Source organism: Larimichthys crocea, chromosome XV (genome assembly GCF_000972845.2).
Source record: "Larimichthys crocea isolate SSNF chromosome XV, L_crocea_2.0, whole genome shotgun sequence".
NCBI lineage: Eukaryota > Metazoa > Chordata > Actinopteri > Sciaenidae > Larimichthys > Larimichthys crocea.
In genome coordinates this window covers 16,555,455-16,576,054 of record NC_040025.1, presented here as the reverse complement: position 1 = coordinate 16,576,054, position 20,600 = coordinate 16,555,455, and the positions used below count along the sequence as shown (strand labels likewise).

Sequence of the window (20,600 nt, the reverse complement as noted above, 5' to 3'; positions counted from 1 at the left end):
CAAGGAGATTGCGTCATCAGCAAAGTGCTCACTTTTGACCTCTCTCAGTATCCTGATGCCAACCCAAATCCGAATGAATAGACCAAGCACTCCCAACACTGGCATTTTGTTCATCTGCTACTGTCTCTGGATTGATAACATATTCTGTAGTCACAGATCATGTATTCATTAGGTCCCACATGTTATTTCCTATTGTTTTTTTTTTTTATGTTTATGTATTTTTTTGGATATGCTAGAGTAGTGAATTAGTGAGATTTTTTTAGTTATGGGGGAGTTGTTCTTTATAGACGGTGACAACCAGGATGTATGTACATTTTATATGAGCCAGCCCTTTCTCAATTTGGCCATACAAGAGTGATTATAATAATCAATTACAAATAATTATAACCACATTAAAAATAAGGGGGGGGGATTCAAACCTTTTTAACAGACTGTAGAATTTGTATCACGTGTATCACATGTGTCGAATTTACCTGCTTTTATACTGTTTATGGCCCTCTTTTCAATGGTGTGCTTTAAAGGCTTTGCCTGTCCTCTGTTGTGTGTATTAAAAGATGTATTTGCATTTTCATGTGATACTTTTTTTTTTTTTTAAAGCTTAATCAGGAAACTGTTGTTACAATATGGTGGATTCATTCCCGTGTGATTGCTAAATGAAACCCCTCGTTAGCTGCAACTGGTGGTGATACGAGATCATGGAACTTTGTTAAAACTCATCACAAAAATGAATAATAATCTGAGGTCGTGTGGCTGTATGAATGACAACAGTCTCTTTATAGTCTGAGTGATACTTTAGAATGGGAAACTCAATGCAAGACTACTCTATCAAGTCTGTTTTATTGATTGCTTTGCTTCAATAAATAAAATTTGAATTATTTAAGCTCTTTATTTTGCTTATTTGTATTGCTTTTCATGTCCTCAGGTGCTTCTTTTGACATATCTGCTTTAGTTTTAAGGATCTTTCTTTTTTTGAACCTATAATTCAGCATGCATGTTCCTATATTAGTTTCCATTCCATAAGGCAGAGGGAGGTCCGTGCTTTGCAAGGCAAGACTATTTATAGAGGCTCTCAGTTTTCACGGGCATCCAAAGCATGCACCCATCTTCTCATCAAGGCTCCGTCTGTGTTAACTGCCTCATTTCAAGGCATTTCTATCCTTAGTTTTGATTATTTACTGGAGGAAGCTCACCTGTTCCGTAGGGTTTTTTTTTCCTTCTCCAAATCACGGCCTGTGTTGTCAGACCTCCATCTTTGGTTTGTTTGCATAAAGAAAACTAACACAGAAATGAATGTTTGGATGATTTATTTCTCTTGCCATGGTGAAAACACCAATGTAACATCAACCATAATGGCACAGATCCAGAAGTGAAGGAGACTCCCAAGTGAGTGGTTGAGCTATAAAGTTCACTCAAACTATCTCCAAAACTTCGCAACATAATTTATGTATGACAGCAAAACAGGCTGATCAGAAGGTAATGTAAAAAAAAAAAAAAGTCCTCTGTAAGACCTGTCAGGGTTTGTATTCAGGCACAACACATGAAACAAGTGCAATAATTATGCCCATGCAATTATGAATAAAATGTGTTAAATACCCAGGTGAGCTATGAAACTAAATCCACCATACTCCAGGTATGCTGAAGATACATAAACTGTATGGGTCAAACTAATCTAACTTAATGGTATGACATGAAAAACACATAAAACCTGCAGCAGTGACTTAAAGTGACGAAAATCCCATGTACTGCTCGATGGCTTTAAATTGAACAAATACTTTAATACAATAAATCTTTGGATCATTATTTGATAGGTTTAATGTACCTCAATGTCCAAAAATTACAAAAAAGATGTGTCCTCTTTAAAATCTGCTGATACCAACTGCACACAAGAACAGTGGTAAGCAGGAGAAACCTCAGTAATAAAAGACAGCAAGTCCTAAATGATCAGAGGATGCTGCTTTACCAATAAAGAAAAAACATTCTTATAGTAGCACCAGAGCCCTTTTAAGAGCATGAACTGAATACTCAGTTGAACTTTTCTGGGCCTGGATGCACAGAAACTCATTCATCATCTCCCTAAAGTGGAGTCCTTTCCCACCTCCCTCACTGAACTGCAGCATAATAAAGTCAGCTTCTGTATTCAGTGAGTCATTTCAGTCACTATCCCGCCTCCCTCAGTGAGGCTTCAGTAAGACACTCAGCTCACTCACATGGTTGTCCCATAAGTCATATGGAATGGATAACTTCAACAAACGCTACAAAGAAAGAAGTGCGTCAATCTGTTCGCTCTGAGATAAGTTCGTGTTTTTATTAGTTTCAATAAATCTGAAGATTAAGAGGATGTTTCATCATCAGATATATTGTTTCTCCTTGGTTAAGTTTCAGCCACACTTGACAATTTATTAAACGTGAACCACGCTGCCTTTAGGCCTTGAGCCAGGCTAGTTGCTACAGATTGTCAAGAGGGGCAACAAGCTTGGTAAAGTGAGGTGAGCTGGAGCCATCTGCAAGTGTAAAGAGTCACAAGATAACCACGTAAACTCAACCTCTAAACTTTGGAGTTGGCCTCATCCGGCTCCTGTACGGAGGGAATCATGGGTATTGGACGTCTCTTTCTTCTCACAGCTGGATCTGGCTGGCCTGTTTCCTGTGCTGCCACAGCGGGGGCAGGAGGAGGGGCAGGGATGGGACGTCTCTTTTTGCCAGAGGCGACGCTGCCTGAGCGCTCGCTAAGGATGCCCTGAGCCACGCTCTCCATATCGTCTACAGTTGTATGCATGGCATCAGCCATCTCCTTCTTAGTTACAGAGACAAAGTCGGGGTCTTTGGCCATGGAGGCCAGACCACCCTGTACTAGAGCCTAGAAAAGAAAACAACATGCAGTACAGACATTTTTTACTGGTAATCCATCAACCTTAAACCAACAAGTATTAAGTTATAGTTTATTTAAGCAGAACTAAAGAGTAAAACTCAAGCGATCCACAGTTTAGTGTGACCATCTGCTGTTTTTTACAGCTGGTAATTATGTGACATTGTTGCTCTTGAAGTCAGGGAACTGAGTTCCCAAACAAACTAGACTTTAACTGTGTTTACTTTTTAATGAGAAATAAATGTGGTTCAATCCAGGACTCGCTTAATTTGTGTCCAGGAAATGAGTCTGGAGCTGTAAAGGAAGTCCTATTTATTATCACCCATCTATGATACATCCGACAGCGGATCAGGATATCTTTTGCAGATAGAGGTGATAATTAGTGTGTGATAAAAGAACAGTCAGAGATCCTTCCTCACTTACCTCATGCACGAGCTGGTCAGCTGCACTACGGGAGCTCAGACTCTGACCATCACCATAGTCAGGGTCATAAGGGAACTGCAAAGAAAAGATATGCATACATACATTGTCTATATATGATTATATATGTTTATGATCATTTACACTGAATGAGTCAAAAAATCTTTACCTGTGTTTTATCCGTTCTCACAACGAAGTTCCAGGAGCGCAGGTTGTCTGAACAAAATTGAATGAAGACAAATTATTATGATTATGATTATGAAGTCTGCATGGTAACTACTTATTTTATTCAAACACTATTTATGGATCTGGAAGTCTATATTTCTACAAAAATGTTATACAGTATGACAGGCAGATTGATTGATGACGTATTCACATACCTGGCTCTAAATCCTCATTGTAAAAGTCTTCAGGACTGCCTTCTCTGTCAAATGAAAAACTGAAACACAACAAAAATCTTCAACCCCCACATATCATCTAACCTCCTTAATTAGACAGGATTGTGTCTGGTACTCACTCTGCAAAGGCGTTGTTGTTAGTGTTGTTTTTTGGTGCGGTTGTGGGGAAAAATTCAGTCGTGGATGCTAAGCCAGCGGAGTTTAGTGGAGACTCAGGCTGTGTCTCAGAGAATTTGAGAGGCCGCTGGTTGGTCATCTGTTGGGACTGAGCATTGGTGGGCTCGCTGGAGAATGACTCCACGCGGTTACCAAACAGACCATGTGTACGCTAGAAATACAGAGCGAGACACACATATGGAGGCAGAATCCAGGATTAGTGTACACAGTTAATCTCACCAGACACTCTGAAATCATTCAATCCAAAAGTAAATTTCACCAAAACTGATGAATGATAATCAGAACATATGCATCAATGCTCTGTATTTTGTCTGTATAGCTGTTGTTTGAAGTTGCAGAGTGTTTCTCACCTGGTAAATACCTTCCTCTCCAGCCTCCTCCATAGCTCTGTCCATCTCTTCCTCATTCTGCAGGTCTCCTGAAATGGTCCTGTGCATCTCTGGAGCCGCCTCTTCATCTATACTCCTCAGGCCCGCCTAGAAAAGCACAGAAAATATGGAAAAATTAAGAGAAAAGCACATTGCAGGACATTCTTGAGGAGAGACAGAAGGGAAAAGACTAAGATGAGTACTGGAGTAAGAAAAGCGTGAGGTGTTAGAGGTAAGCTATATGTATTTTTAACAGCGTAGTGCATAGAAAAACTTGCTGATACAAAACAGATTTATTTACATCATAAGTGCCATAAGAGAAAATATATGAATATTTTTTCAGAGCATGCTGTTCTGAAAAATACTCAAAATCTCTCTTCCCAGTTACTATGCTGTAATTTCCTGTCTGGCAGTTTTAGCAATAAAGTAATGATGCTCACCTGGATCTCTGGGCCTGAGGCGCTCTTCTTCGTGGGCCGGTAGCCATAATACTCCTCCTGACGCTTCAAGAACTTACGGAAATGGTCCTGGAGAAGGAAGGTGGAGTAGAATTTCCCCACAGTCACCTCATCATCTGTAACCAGACAAGTCACAGTGCCATCAGTGTGAGAAAGACTGGATAATATTGAAAAAAGGTTCAACTGAACTAATTCCATTTATGTTGATAGACTCACCTCCTATAGGAGGGATGACCTGGTCCAACAGTTTCATACTGGTGCGTTTCCAAATTTGCTTTATAATAGCTCTCAGCTCCTCATTGGCCTGCTCAAAGTTACCTGTTCAGAACAATCCATTAAAATTTTAACTGAATGAATTATGTACACCAAGTTGAAGCAAAAACACATACTGTACATGAACTCTAATCTCAGAATAAGAACAGTATTACACACATTTTGATGCTCTGTACCTTCTGTTTTGATCTTGAGTGCAGTCCTGACCAGAGCAAACAGGGTGGCATTGAAGGTGACGGTGCCATCACTGTTGAGAGGCATGTTCATTCCAACCAAGCGCTGCAGACAGGAAGAAAAATAGAAAAATAATTTTTTAAATATAGTTTTCTTAGCACATTATTATTATTATCATCATTGCCAGTATCTTTCTTTATTAAAATTATTTATTAATAAGTGGCTTGACAGGGAGAAAAAACTAACATGGGAGGGCCCTGATGGGTGGGAGATAGTATATATAACTTTGCATAATCGTGTTTATTGATATTTTCAATCAAGATAGTGTGGGGAGAGACACTTTTCTTAAATTACTAGTACACTACCTACTCCATCTTTTTATATTTAATATGATCTATTGTCCAAATCAATCATTAATACTTTTATTGTATTGCTATTTTTAAACATACATCAAATCCAAAAAAATCTTTGACAATTTTTTGCCATTTCAGCTTTTTCAGATGGGAATAGGGCAGAGCAAAGATAAAGAGGGGGTGACATACAGCAAAAGGGCCTTTGCAGTACGGACTCAACCTTGATATATGAGCCACGCTCCACCAGGTGAACAATTGGGGCACTACCTGTCTGATGAGTTATATATATGCATCCACCACGTGGCTATTGACCCCGTTTATGTACCTTGCATGCAGCACGGTGAGGACAGAACTTGCCAAATCCCAATGGAGGCTGGATGCGCCGCAGTAGTGTCACCACATCGAGATGTTTAATCCTCCCCCTGTTAGTTTAGAGAAACATGTTATACTAACTTTAAAAGGCACCCAATTAAGTCTGACCTTGTTCCCCTGTGCTCTGAACATTAATAAATAGAGGGTGAAGTGTTGTGAGTAGTGTGCTTACGTGGCTTCAGGGTCATACTCAGCCCAGATCTTCTTAAACTCATCAAGATGATGTGGACCAAGAAGAGACCAATCACGGGTCAGATAGTCAAAGTTGTCCATGATGACAGCTACAAACAGGTTAAGGATCTGAAGTAGGAAGGAAATAAAGACCCTTATTTATACAGTTGAAATATTTTCATCATATAATGATCATCAACAGATCTTTATACAGCCAGAAGATAAATGTTGACTCCCTGCTGCTCACCAGGAAGGCACAGAGACAATAGAAGCTGAGGAAGTAGAACACAGCGAAGTTGGACCCGCAGGTGTATTCCTCTCCTGGCAGGAAGTCAGACTTGGGGTCACACTTCTTCCCATACATGGAGGCCATCATGACCTCCTGCCAAGCCTCTCCAGTAGCACATCTGAATATGTAAAGTGAGATCTTGGCTCAGTTTTTGCAGCAAGTAACCTTTTAACCAATGACTTTGTCTCAGAGACTCACCGGAATAACATCAGAACAGCCTGAGGGAATGTCTGGAAGTTGTTGTTGCGGTTGATTTGGGTGCCATCCACTAATGCTACCTTTCCAAAGATCTGAAGGGTTGTTAAAATCACAGTCAAAATCCAAATACAGAAATGTTTAGAAATATATTCACAATCTACAGAGCTTAACAAGGAGGAGTGTACCTGCATCCCGATGACAGCGTAGATAAAGAAGAGCATCACGATAAGCAGAGCTACATGAGGGAGAGCCTGTAGACACAAACCAGATACTCAGCTTATTAAATGTCTGTAAGAAGAGGAGATTAAAAACATGTAAATGATGATAACCACAGTGTGACAAACCTGGAAGGACTTGATGAAGGTCCACAGCAGGTTACGGATTCCCTCTGAACGGTTCAGCAACTTGACCAGACGCATGACACGGAAAAGTCTGAAGAACGTGATGGAAACTGAGGCATTTTCAGATGCCTACAGACAAAAAGAACCAGAGATTTTCAGTAAAGGAAAACATAGAAAAACAAAAAAACATTGCTGGTTTCAGCAAAGGAACTTTTAGGCTTACCGCGATTGCTTGCATAGGATTTGTCTCCTGCACAAAGTAGATGAAGAGATGACACAGTGTAGTTACATGAGTTATATTTGATAGACGTTATTATATCATTAATACGGGGAACATAGCAGACATAGCATTGATCAGCTGTTAAACATTATTAAGGTATGACCTATAATCACAATGTAGGGTTAATATTAGAGCCAGTCTTCCACCTTTGATGAGTTACAAAGCCTCCAGGTCTTAGTTGCTGAAAACTAGAAGAACAACTACAAATTTTAACTCATGCAAAATATACCTAATAAACACACTTCATTGTCAGAATATTAACAGTTTCAGCCAATCCAGTCACTATTAATATTTGCTATGCTGATATATTCATTGCTGAATTGTAGCCCTGTGTGTATAAACTATTTGAGGCATACTGGAACACGAAAACCTTGACATCTTATCTTACATTTGCTTTGTAAGACAGTAGAAACACAGATGTTTCTCCAGCAGTTTGAGCCACACACGGTTCAGTACAGCAGTGCTACGGTTTAGTGGTGAATAAAGTGAAGTGCTCACACAGCAAGGATCATGCAGCAGTGCAATGCAGTGAAGATCAGATATTTACAGCACAGCCATGGAGACAGTACAGTCCTCCACTGGAGGCCAGGGCAGTCTGTGGAGGATAGACAGATGAGTGAGGTGAGGTGCATGGAGGACAAAGGGATTGGAGAGGGATTAAGAAGAAAAAAGGGAAGCAAAAGAAGACAAGAGTTGAAAAAGGCTTTGATTGGAGAAAATTGAATTTGCTACAAGCTTGTGTTTGTGGATGAAAAAGATGAGGACAATGCAGTGCAACAATGGCAGGAAAAAAGTGACTGGCCAGAGAGAACATTGCATTTGTGTAGCATTACCACATAAAACAATACTAAAATCCTTAATTTGCATTGTTCTCTTCTTAAAGCACTCAAAAACACAGAAAATATAATATTACTGAAACACTGTTATGGATAATTGTGGCAATAATGGATACTTTGGTGGTTTGGTGATGGAAATGGCAATGCTTCTGAGATACACAAAGCACTGAGTAGGGAGGGAGCATAAGAGTTGGGGTGGAAATGGCCAACAACAGTACTGACCATGTCCTGTGAGCTAGCTCTGCTGGCACCAATCAGCTGTTGGGCCACGGTTATATGCTCCTGGGTCAGCATTGAATAAATACATTCAGCCACTTCAGTTCACACTATTGACTGAGAATGTCTCATTAAGACAACACCAGGGACTTTTATACAGCGCCTGCAATGATAAGCTGATATCTGTGCAATTCATTAGGATTGATAAAAAAGAGAGATGTGTTTTATTGTATGTACTCACATCGACTTCACTCAGGATGACATCAACAACGCTACCGATGACGATAATGAAGTCAAAGACGTTCCAGGGGTCTCCAAAGTAGCCCTGCACAGAGAGGTAAAGCAAGCATTGCTGCAACAGTAGGACACTAGATTAGGTGGATAACCATCTGAACAACAAATATTAGAGTCTTTACTCGCGCTTTGAAGGCCATGAGCTTGAGAATCATCTCCACAGTGAAGAGCACAGTGAAGATCAAGTTCAGCATGTCTGACAGCTTGGTCACATGGTCTGACTGGTTGCAGTGCTGTACAAAGTGGGAAGTAAATATTAATTTCAGCATGTTACAACTGTAGTAAAATTAAGTGAGGATGTTTACATATAACTTGAAAAAAAATGCTTTTAGAGCAATATACTGGTTTAAGTTTTTCTGTAGCTTCAAATAATCATGACAGAGAAAGCAATATCAGAGTGAACTATTAATTATTAACAGTTTAACACTCAAAATCCAGCACAAAGGGTGCTGCATTAGGACTGTGTGAATGTATTTTCATAATGTTTGATTTACAGGGACAAACCTCACTGTTATCAGATTGTGAGTCAAATGTTGCTTCAAACCAGTGAAAAGAGATGAGAAAAACCCTAAAACTGTTCTAACTTTGGGCCAAAATAGTGTGCTCATGTAAGATCCCATCTGTTATAGTAAGAACCCGAAAATACATTTTCAGAGCAGTCGCTGTTGCCAATATCAGACTTGCAAGTCACAGTTAACTTGGTGAGTGCCATAATAAGGTGTTTGAAGAAATGCATTGTTCTCGTCATTATTAAAAAATCCTTTATGGGTGCTTTTATTGTGTGTGCATCTTTCATCACCTCCAGCCCTTATAGTATACAGTGAGCACAAAGACACAAACACAAGCTCCAAGTTATAATTAAATTGATTTAGCCTTCAATAATACATAAATTTGAGCCTTAGTGAAATTTAAAAAATGCACTACAATAATGCACTTATAATCCCACCAAAATGAGTCTGGAATTTTGCCAGAAAGTTGTTTATGTGCCATATTTTAGTATATTTTATATTTAAGCTTTGATTAAATGCTATGACAACACTGAACTTTTCTCTCTAAAGAAACTGAATATTGACACTCAGTATCATCTGTTAGCAGTGTTTTTAGGTTACAACGTGACTTTTTGCATACCTGCATGCCCAGACACAAGGTGTTCAGCATAATTAGGAAGAACATGAGATATTCAAAGTAGCAGGAAGTGACAATGTACCAGACTCGGTACTGGTACGGGTTTTTGGGGATGTAACACCTCAGCGGACGAGCCTTCAGGGCATACTGCACACACTGACGCTGAAGGGGATACAGAAATAGGGTTAAAAGACAAATAATGAGTCGTTCTACATTTGAGTAAAATGTTTTAGATTCTCCCACTGTCCTAAGCTTCATCTCTGAAGGTCTTGGCCCTACCTGGTTCTTGTCCAGCTCACAGTCCTTATACTCCTGCTCGCCCTGCTCCTGGAAGGTGACGATGACAAAGCCCACAAAGATGTTCATCATGAAGAAAGCGATGAGGATAATGTAGATGATGAAGAAGATGGACACATCCACTCGGTTATTGAATACAGGGCCCATGTCTTCTTCATCTGAATCAATGGCTCTGTATAACAGCCTGGGAACAGACAGATTGATGTTGAGAAAAGAGGGGAAGTTGGCAGGACAATGATCAAAGATCAGAGATACAACAGGCCTAATTTTTAGAGATGAAATGTATAATTCAGCGGTTTAAATAGGATATATTGCCTCTACTATCATGTCTGGCTCCAGGTAATGAAATTACTTTCCAACTCAATATCCACGTAATAAGATGTTCTGTCTTCTCACTTTATCAAACAGATAGAATCAAAAAATGCAATTATCAAATGAAAATTGATGCTTACTTTGGCCAGCCCTCAAATGTGGAAACAGTGAAGAGAGCCAGCATGCCATAGAGCACATTGTCAAAGTTGAAGTCACTGTTGAGCCATTCTCTCTTTGCAAGCACGGTGTCCTGCAGGGAATTATCCATGTGCTTCCAGAAGAATCCCCTGAGAGCAGACACAGAGCACGGTCAATCTAAAATAGCATTTAAATAGTTGAAATTCTATGATGTGTGAATAATGTTTGGCTTACTGGCAGTCCTCCTCAGTCATTTTGGACTGGTCTGTACAGCTGTAGAATTTACCCTATAGGAGGGTAGTGAAGGATTAATGACACATTTAATACAAAATCAGAAGCTCTGTATATACAGTAGATTACTTTGGAAATGTGACCTGAACAGTATCATGCTTCGTGCTGTCAACAGCATCTTTTTAAAACTCACCTTGAAAAGTTGCACTCCTATGCAGGCAAACATGAAATTCAGCAGCATGGTGACAAGGACGATATTGCCGATGGTTTTGATGGCGACAAACACGCATTGGACCACATGCTGTCATTAAAGACAAACAATGATCAATTGTTAATAGAAGTACTGTGCTTTAGTACATCTTTGAGGTACTTTACTCAAGCATTTCTATTTTATGCTACTTTATATTTCTACTCCTATTCACTCTTTATTCACTACATATGGATATATATGTACTGTATGTACCTATAAAGCAAGAATTATACCAATGTCTGAACAAGGAATACAAATTTGTATTTTTTTTGTTCTTCTTTCCTTTCCCATGTATTATCTCACAGCCCTTCAGATCTATCTTGTGACGACTTGGAGGGGTTGGGAACCTAATGGACTAAAGTAATAGGTAAACTTCCCTCCACCTTGACAAGCTGAAACCATAAAATGCTACTTATACATTAATGTGTGTAATAATGTCATATACAAATAGAGTATCTGAGACACAGAAGTATTGTTACTTACTTTTGATACCTGTAATGTTGTTGGTAATACTTTAAATTATGATTGTAAATGAAGAACTTTTAAATGTAATTGGAGTAGTTTAGATAGTTTTACTAGTAAAGGATCTGATTACTTCTTCCAGCCATGTATTTATGCATGTGTTTTACCTTTAACCCCTTGGCTCTATTGATGGCCCTGAGAGGCCTCAGTACCCTCAACACCCTGAGAATCTTCACCACAGAGATAGCGCTGGATCTGAATACATAAACAAATAACAAAACGCAGTCTTCATATGTGCATCAGGGAAAACTTATATTTGTAATTCAGGGCAAAAAACAAAACAAAAGGTATGTTCCATATCTAATACGACAATTTTAAAATGTTTACTCACTCCATTCCCATAGAGAGCAGTGAGACTCCGACCACAATCAGATCCAGGATGTTGAAGGAGTTACGGCAGAAGGAGCCCTCGTGCATAAATGCTCCATATACTGTCATCTGTCAGTTGATACATCAGAATCATACCAAGAATACTAAACCAAACATATGCGTAGACAGAGGAATAGATCTGTCAATTAATCAGTTAGTTGATGCAGAGAATCATTTTTCAGCAAAAATGTTTTAATCCACTGACTGTGGCTTAATATCAATACCTGGTATCTGGACTTTAAATAGTCAAACCCAAACAAGGCAGAACATCAAATGTACAGCACATTACCTTTAATACAATCTCAATGGTGAACACAGTTGTAAAGACAATGTCAGCATAGGCCAAGATCTGGAAGAAAAGCACAAAGGATTCTGATCAAACTTGGACTTCTTTTACTTTAAGAGTTAATGTCCAACATGTAGTGGTAGACCTGATTGTCACCTGGTTTCTGTAGGACTTGGGATCGATGGGGTCCTCAGCTGCCAGGGAGATGGAGGAGAGCAGGATGAAGAGAAGGATTAAGTTGGTGAAAGATGAGGCGTTGATGATCTTGTAGCACAGTTTACGGAACCTGAATACCCATACCAATGAGAGTTTAGTCAAGTCACTGTTGTGTTATCATGAACTATAATCACGCTGAGGTCTGTTATTCTCAGGTTATGCCTGGTTCCTACTTGTTCTGAGGACCAAAAATGAAAAAGGAGCTGGCTTCAGGTAATGGAACGGCTTCTTCCTTCAGCTGCAGGTCGGCCATTGGTCGGGGACGAGGGCTGATGGGGATTTCAGGCTCCTCTTCCTCGTCATCACCTATCATGTGGGAGAAGATTTTATAGTATTGTATAGTTATGTATAAAACATTCTATAGTGCAATGACAGATTTACTTACAGCACTAAATAAATAAATAAATAAATAAAAGTCATATTTATGGAAAAAAGTAAATCTCTCTAGACTGAATGTAGACTTTATATGGTAGTCATCAGAGTAGTGTGAAAACAGCCTAACTTTAGACTCTGCTATAAACTTGGCTCAGGCAATCGGCTGAGTCTAATAATAATGAAGGGTTACTATACTTATACTGTAACATAGCCAAGACATCAGCACTGGTAAACAGCCAGTGTAATGAATATGAATTCCTGCAATCAGTGACCTCCTTCTGCTACAACTACATCCCTGAGAAATGTATTGGGGTTTCAGAGTTGGAGTAATAAATTTAGAGGTTTAGATATCTGTTGTGTTACCTGGGAAGTCATCAGGTGGGAATGGATCTTTCACTTCATTGACATTGGACTCAAACTCATCAATTTTGAGCTGAAAAAAACAAACATATATGTATGCTACTCGTGCATTTGAATAATATATCATTGCCAACAGATAATATGTGATATGACACTTGAAACAAAGTTAACCTTGGCTGTAGTGGGCATGCCCTCCGTCTTGGCTCTCTGCTCTGCCAGTTTCTTAGCTATCCTCTCTCTCTCCTCATCAGTCTTGTCAGGCATTTTGGACCTGGAGGGTATGAGAAGAATGGAATACAGTTTAGCTACAAGGAGAGGGTGCAGATCATTTCACTTAAACTTAATTCTTTTAGTTACCTTAGTAGCTTTCTCCTCATCTTCTCCTCAGCCTTTTCTTTTTGAGCTGAAGTCAGACTCTCAGCCTCTGCCAGGTTGTCAACGGCAATGGCCAAGAAGACATTGAGGAGGATATCTGATGTTTGAGCTCAGGAAAACAGAAAAACCTTGTCACAACAACTGTTGAATGGATTGTCATGCAATATTGTACTCATGCGATGATGTAATTTGGTGATCCCCTGACTTTTATTTAGCAACATTATTGTTCACATGCTGACATTGGCATTTAATGAAAAGCACAGCTTCATAGACTCTTTGTCTTGTTCATTTCTAGATAGCATTGTCAGTTTATGTGAAGGATACAGTTTCCACAGACAAAGAGGATGACAAAGTAGATGGCAACCAGGATGCCAGGAATGACAGGCCCTCCATAGGCCATAATTCCATTGTACATGATGGTGGTCCAGTCCTCTCCTGTTAGGATCTAAGAAATAGTCAAGTGTTAAAAAACAGACAATGATTTATTAATATCAGCTATGAAAGGATGGGGGGTAGATTCTATTACTGTAAGTGCATTTCATTCACACCATGAATCATCAAAATCAGGCATGAAAGGTAAAAAAAAAAGCAGACACTCCTAGGCAGAACAGCTATGAATCTCTGTCAAGCCTCACCTGAAAAACACTGATGAGGGCCTGGGGGAAGTTGTCAAAGTTACTGCGTCTAGGTCTGTGGTCGGAAAAGTTGAACTTCCCCCCAAACACCTGCATGCCCAGGAGTGAGAAAATGACGATGAAGAGGAAGAGAAGAAGAAGCAGGGAGGCGATGGAGCGTACAGAGTTGAGGAGAGAGGCCACAAGATTACTCAAAGAGGTCCAGTACCTGCAAAACAATTAGAAGAAGAGAAGTGTTAACTTACTTTATGTCACACAACAACTAATTTAACAGCATGATCTTTTGAGAGGGACATGACTTACTTTGTTACTTTTAGGATTCTTAGCAGTCGGATACACCTGAGTACAGAGAAACCCAGGGGAGCCACGGCTCCTGCAGAAAACATGATCATCTCCAGGATACCGCATAGCACCACAAAGAAGTCAAAGCGGTTAAACAGAGACATGAAATATGCTCTGGGACCCAGCGCATACATCTTCACAAACATCTCTATGATAAATAGCACGAGCAGTACACGACTGGCCACATCTGTTGAGATAAGAGAGAAGAAAGAGGAACGAATGAGGCTGGAAAAGCAATACAGCTTGTGTAAAAAAAAAATGTTTACAATAATATATTAATGACCAACCTTGTAGGGAAGTGAGCGAGGCAGACTGGTGGTGGTGCTCTGTTGCTATGGTCAGGGTGTTGAGGAAGACGAGGAACATCACTAGCCAGTAAAAGCCCTTTGTTTTCACATACACCAGACACTTCATCCTGAAGAAACGATTCCAGCGGCGGGCCAGACGGCTAAACACAAAAATAACCCTGGCTTATTGTGCCAAACAGCAGAGAATATTACATTTGACATTTACAATAGACTCACTAGTAATAGACGATACGACTTTTGCCTTCCAGGTCATACAGGCTGTCTGTGTCTGAATCTCCACTGGTCAAAGGCAGGAGTCCTGACAAGAGAATAACAGTTGTAATTCAACAGTGTCTCCACATGGGATGGGTGCTGAGGCAGTTTACAGTGCTGACCTTTGCCCTCTCGGTCAGCATCCAAGACTTCAGCATGAGTGATCCACTCCATGTAGCCGTGCAAGTCTTCATCCAGCTGCTGACGCTCTCGCAACTTCTGGAACTCTCCACGTGACCTGGCCTTCTCTCGTTCTTTGGTAAACTCTCTGATTGGAAAGGGTAAATCAGCACATTTCATTAAAAATACATTTTAAATTGTGCATGTGAAAAGGCAAGATACAGACAGTAGAAAGGATACAAGATGAAATGTCTTACCCACTGAGCACGCCCAGAACTAGATTGAGAACAAAGAAGGAGCCCAGCAGAATGAGGGGAACAAAATAGAGCCAGGGCCATTCATTTCCTATTGCATCATTAACCTGAAAGACAACTCTGGGTCAGCCACAAACAATGTATTCTGTAAGCTATACAGTGTACTTTATGCAATAAATACCTAAAATGTACACAAATGTAAAAGTTTCAGAGACAAAAGCACAAATTACCAAAACTAAAACTTAAAAACAACGCAATGTTGAAGCAGTCACTGACCCAGTAGAGCACTTTGGTCCACCCTTCCATGGTAATACACTGGAAGACGGTAAGCATGGCAAAGCCAATGTTATCAAAGTGGGTGATGCCATTATTGGGGCCTTCCCAGCCTGGCCGACACTCAGAGCCGTTGATCATGCAACGACGTCCATTGCCAGCCTGAGCACAGGGTGCAGGCAGCTCAAGCTCTGCTGTTGAGTAGATATCTGTGGTCCAAAAAAAAAAAACATGAATTATATTATATTATTTTTTACTGTAGCTTCAGGAATTTATAGGCTTGTTTATAAATGACAACACAGAAACGTGCAACAGTGTCTTATTGTGCATTTTATACATACTTGTGCCAGTGTAATAGCAAGTCTTATGCATTTTGCACTTGAAGAGCTCCAGTCCCATGATGGCATAGATCGTGACCAGCAAAAACACCAGCAGGGCGATGTGCAGCAGAGGCAGCATGGCTTTGAGAATGGAGTTCATCACCACCTGCAGACCTGATCGTGAACAGTAAAACCAAAACATTACAACAACAGCACAAAATCTCAGTAGTGTTTCCACAATTCTTTCTTCACATATACAATATTTCCAAATTAATCCAGGGGTTTTCTTACTGGGGACTCCAGAGACGAGACGTAAGGGCCTCAACACTCTGAAGGCTCTCAGTGCCTTCATGTCAAACCCTCCACCCTTCTCCATTGGCACACCTGCTATCTTATTAATGGTATCCAAGGCAAAGGTGAAGAGACTGCAGGAAAACATTATACAACCATAAGTGCCTTCCCCAACAAATCTCTTGTGGGCATTCACCAGAACAATATTTCAGTTTTGATATGACTATAAGACTTTGATATGACTATATGACTATAAGATTTCATTTTAATCTATTAAAATAGAAGTGTCAATGGCAGTTTCTCAGATGTGGTCAAAAGGAAAGCTGTGTCCTTTGCTGGTAGAGATATCCACCTGCAGCACAGAGCTCATCTTACCCCATGAAGACGATGACAAAGTCCAATATGTTCCAACAGTTCCGTAAATAGGCACCTTCATGGAACACGAGCCCATATGCGACTATCTTCAGAAAGCACTCTAACGTGAATATGATCATGAAGATATACTCCAAACTTTCCTGCAGCAAGACAAATGTAAAAACAGTAAATGCAACATTCTAGAAACTTCACAACCTTCAGGTATGATTCTGTAGTAAAATATGGAATGACTGAAGTAAATGACAACTTTGGCATTCAAGCACCTGTTAGGGGGAAGCAATAGATGTTGCTGGTATCAGATGAACTCATTAGCTTTTATAACCTCTTGTAGATTAAACATGACTTCAGAAGTTTACTGATGGGTGGCCCATGAGTCCCATGTGTATAGGTTGAGACACAATTTAACAAGTAAGAGCTTTGACAGATAGTAAAAAAAAAATGAACGTTTCTAATACTCAGAAAATGTAGATAGCTCAAAGGTGGTCAACAGAATGGTTGAATAAAATCATCTGTTTGTAAATCTGAAGTTTCCTCAGTGGTGCCACTGACAATAAACAGGAGATTGATAGCACACGTGTACGGCAGCAAAATGTAATATGAGAGCAGTATGATAGAGCTGGGAATCCAGCCACGATTTCAGGTATCAGTTTGTTTGAGGTACTATAAATGATAAATGATAGGCAGCTTATTTTCCTTTGATCCTTTTAAACAAATCACATCAATGATGTTTGGCTCATCCAGCACCAGTCCCCAAGTCCCTAATCAATTATAACCTCCAAGGCCAACCTTGGATTTATTTCAATGAAATGAAGTGGGGCAACAAGTAGAACTACATCTCTGTGTTGCAGTGTATCAGTATTACAAACCATCATATTTTATGAGTATATGAACATGAATGTGGTTACATGAGGCAACATTTGTGGGCTCTCCTGTATCCACCTGCGTCAGTGGGGGGTCGACCTACTTCTAACAGCAACAGGGGGGTTAAGTTCACCAGCTCTTCTTACATTGCTCACCTCTGAGGAATGGCACAGTAAGAAGTAAGAAGGATTTTAGAAGAGGCTGTTGAGTGAGCCAAAGCAAAGATATTAAAGAATTGGGGTCAGTTTCAGGTCCAGATATCTGATGACTTGAGGAAATTCTCTGGGGTGTATGTCAATCAGATGGGTAAATAACAAGACTGATAGCTTTAACCTAGTGGTGTGTGGAGTTTATTGACTGATTGGTGGAAGCAGGCAATGGCTGTTATACTGTATTGACATTTGAGCTGTTCGTAGACCTCTCAGAGATAATGATCCACAGCACAACGAGCGTCCTCAATATCATAACACCAGTGTCAATGCTACCTCAAATATCTAGGCATTGGCAAGATGTGTACACTGTGCAAAAATAAACATATATCTATTGCTCCCTACACCACACATACACACTTTGACCATCCCTGGGTTATATCGCTCAGTCCCCGAGCTATACTACACTGCCCACACACACAGACAAGGTTGAAGTGACACCTGGAAGCACATCAGCAGCATCCAGGGGTGAATCACCTGCCACCATCTAGTTTACACTCCTTTAAAACGAGAGAGACTGTGAATCACCTACTGTATTGAGTGAGATGAGTTATGGATGTTCCCACGGTACATTTATATGCAGCAAAATTGTCTGTCTCTGTGTCTGTCTAGCAAAAAAATGCTATACAATACACTGATCAGTTTTGAATGCCTGTATATTTGTTGTCTTTAATAGCCAGTTTGTGGTAAGAGAAGACTAAACTAACCACAGCTGAAAGATAAAATAATAGCACAGTTGGCATGTTTTCTCCAGTCACAGATGGGACTCCAAATAAAGAACTGAGTTGTGTCTGAAAGCATTTAAATAGGGCTTGGCACTCAGACCAGCTGACTAGCTGAAAACACTTAGCTGTAAAATGTTTAGCTTTGCTGCCTCAAAGCAGTCAGACACATTCATTTGTTGGATATATACACATGTATACACATGAGGTCACGGTAAAATATGTGAAACAAAAGTCCATGAGTTTATTGCCCATGTGTGACATATGATGACAAACAAATGCCAAAACCATATTCTGAGTCATACGTTAAACAAATGGTTGGTGTCATACTCATACTCACCAAGCTTGAGTTGGTGTTATTACTGTCTTCTTCAGGCATGGGAAGGAACACAGCCAAAGCGATACAGTTTGCAAAGATTGTTAATAAGATGATGATCTCAAAGGTTCTGAATGGGCTCACTCAGGATTATAACAACAATACATGAGGTGGTGTACTGGTAAATTCCCAAAATCAACATTAAGAAGGGGTTACCTGTTTTTAATGGTTTATCATGTATATATCTAGTAGATGTGAACAATGGAAGAGTAAGAAACACTTTGGTCTGAAATCTGTGTCTTTCTTGTAATGTAATGTAACAAATTAAATAAATTACTGTAAACAGCTCCACAATGTAAATGCTGTCTGAAACATCATCCCTGTTACAGGCCATCGGGTAGCAAGCAAAGCGCTCCCACTAAATGTAATCTTGTCTGCTGTGCTGCTTCATTCTCGCCCATAGGGGGCTCTCCAAGAGAATTCCCCTGCCAGGTCAGCATCATGTCTCCCTGTGATGCAGAGAGACAGCTGCACAGCCCAAGAATATGACCAAACCTTTTAAACACAGACTACTCATCATAAAAAAAAGAAAAGAAATCTGTTTGGATATTCTCTGAGATATTTTTATAATGATTTTCTAAAACATGTGAGCTTTTAAACAATTACAATAAGAATATATTGGTTTATGGTCCATTTCTGTACTTTCACTCTAAATGCAGCAGCTATGTGTTACAGAATCACATACCAATGCGATTAAATGGCTGCAGTAAAAAAAAAAAAAACAAGCTCATGGCCTGGCTGAGCATATGGACACAAAGGTCAGTGAAACTGTTCAGAAAAAATACAGCTATTTACAACATACTAATAAAAGTCCTAATGTGAAGATAAAGCTGTTTTCTTTGGCTAGATAGGATTAGTGGATTCTATTTCAGATGTAAAATATGTATTATCCAGCAATGGACATCAGGTTAAAAGCAGAACACCGCCTATAGGGACCATAACATCACTCAGCAGCTGGCCTTATGTTCAAGCCTCGCAAAGTGGCAACATTTCAGACTGACTATTTCTACATTAAAAGCAGACTGTCAGACCTATCAGGACAGCAAGATGTACATAAGAAGCTCTGCAGGTGAAAATACAAAGGCTATAAGATGACTATGACACAGAGCTGCCAAATACATAACAAAAGTCTTAACACTAGAGGGGTCGCCTTATCACAGATTTGATGAAGTGCTTACCACAGGTAATCTACATGACCGATAATTCACTGGCCTGCAGACACTTGAACTTCAGAACAGAACTTCTGCAGCTGTCAGGGTTCTTAGTCAGAGGCCTAAATGCTCTAATAACTGTATGACACCTTCAGTACCTTAGGTATTGTATATTCAAGAAAAAAGGCACTAGTTAAAAGGCACATTTTTTAGTCAATCTCTACTTAAAAGTACAAACACAAAAGGCTGTGAGTTGTGTGTAATATAGGTATGTGTGTGTTTGTTTGTGTGTGAGATATAAAGGATACTTCCACTCCACAATGTTGATGCAGGCCTTGCGGAAGGGATTTTTGAGGGTGAAAAGGAAGAGGGATCTCGCAGGTCGAGGGTTGCCCCCTGTGGCCTGTAGCTTCTTCAGCTTCTCCCTCTGCTTCCTCTTCAGCTCCTCTTCATTCATGATGACTGGTTTGGCCGCCTCTGCGTTGGCTGCCATCTTGACCCCTCCACCTGAGACAAGCTCCCAGTCTTCTAGAAATGTGTCCTCTCAATGTATAATCCCAAACTGTATAGTTCCCCGTTGTGAAGGCCCCCCTCTGGGTTCCAGACCTGCCGATCCTGTGTGCACTCCTTCGCCGCCCTCTCTCCCCTCTTCTCCTCTCCCTCTGACTCAGTCCCCTCTCACACAGAGCCACAGGCCTCTCCTCCTGGCTGAGGGCCTCTGACAGAAAAAGCCCCCACGGCAGGGAAAAATAACAGGATCCCAGAGAGGCT

General features: G+C 40.2%; 2 protein-coding genes across 2 annotated transcripts in view; one reads left to right on the top strand and one right to left on the bottom strand.

The window, feature by feature from the left end:
• LOC104932678 (structural maintenance of chromosomes protein 1A) overlaps positions 1–875 on the top strand; it is a 9,784-nt gene extending 8,909 nt beyond the window's left edge. Inside the window, exon 26 of the mRNA XM_010747970.3 lies at positions 1–875. Within this exon, the coding sequence (XP_010746272.1) occupies positions 1–81 (81 nt within the window). The 3' untranslated portion in view covers positions 82–875.
• LOC104932670 (dihydropyridine-sensitive L-type skeletal muscle calcium channel subunit alpha-1) lies at positions 580–20,600 on the bottom strand. The gene is made up of 45 exons (XM_010747959.3): positions 20,138–20,600; positions 18,643–18,748; positions 16,511–16,650; positions 16,136–16,269; positions 15,866–16,018; positions 15,528–15,733; positions 15,255–15,358; positions 15,000–15,145; positions 14,842–14,923; positions 14,605–14,765; positions 14,279–14,504; positions 13,976–14,183; positions 13,665–13,785; positions 13,323–13,437; positions 13,137–13,236; positions 12,969–13,038; positions 12,404–12,536; positions 12,171–12,300; positions 12,018–12,077; positions 11,691–11,797; positions 11,467–11,554; positions 10,781–10,888; positions 10,591–10,643; positions 10,359–10,505; positions 9,889–10,090; positions 9,613–9,771; positions 8,607–8,717; positions 8,432–8,515; positions 7,686–7,733; positions 7,082–7,108; positions 6,862–6,987; positions 6,703–6,768; positions 6,518–6,609; positions 6,278–6,437; positions 6,032–6,159; positions 5,813–5,909; positions 5,137–5,239; positions 4,904–5,005; positions 4,670–4,803; positions 4,212–4,337; positions 3,804–4,012; positions 3,667–3,725; positions 3,456–3,502; positions 3,290–3,364; positions 580–2,857 (listed from the first exon to the last, which is right to left on the bottom strand). Exons 1-45 carry the CDS (start codon positions 20,320–20,322, stop codon positions 2,546–2,548), a joined length of 5,550 nt encoding a protein of 1,849 aa, XP_010746261.3. The 5' UTR covers positions 20,323–20,600; the 3' UTR covers positions 580–2,545.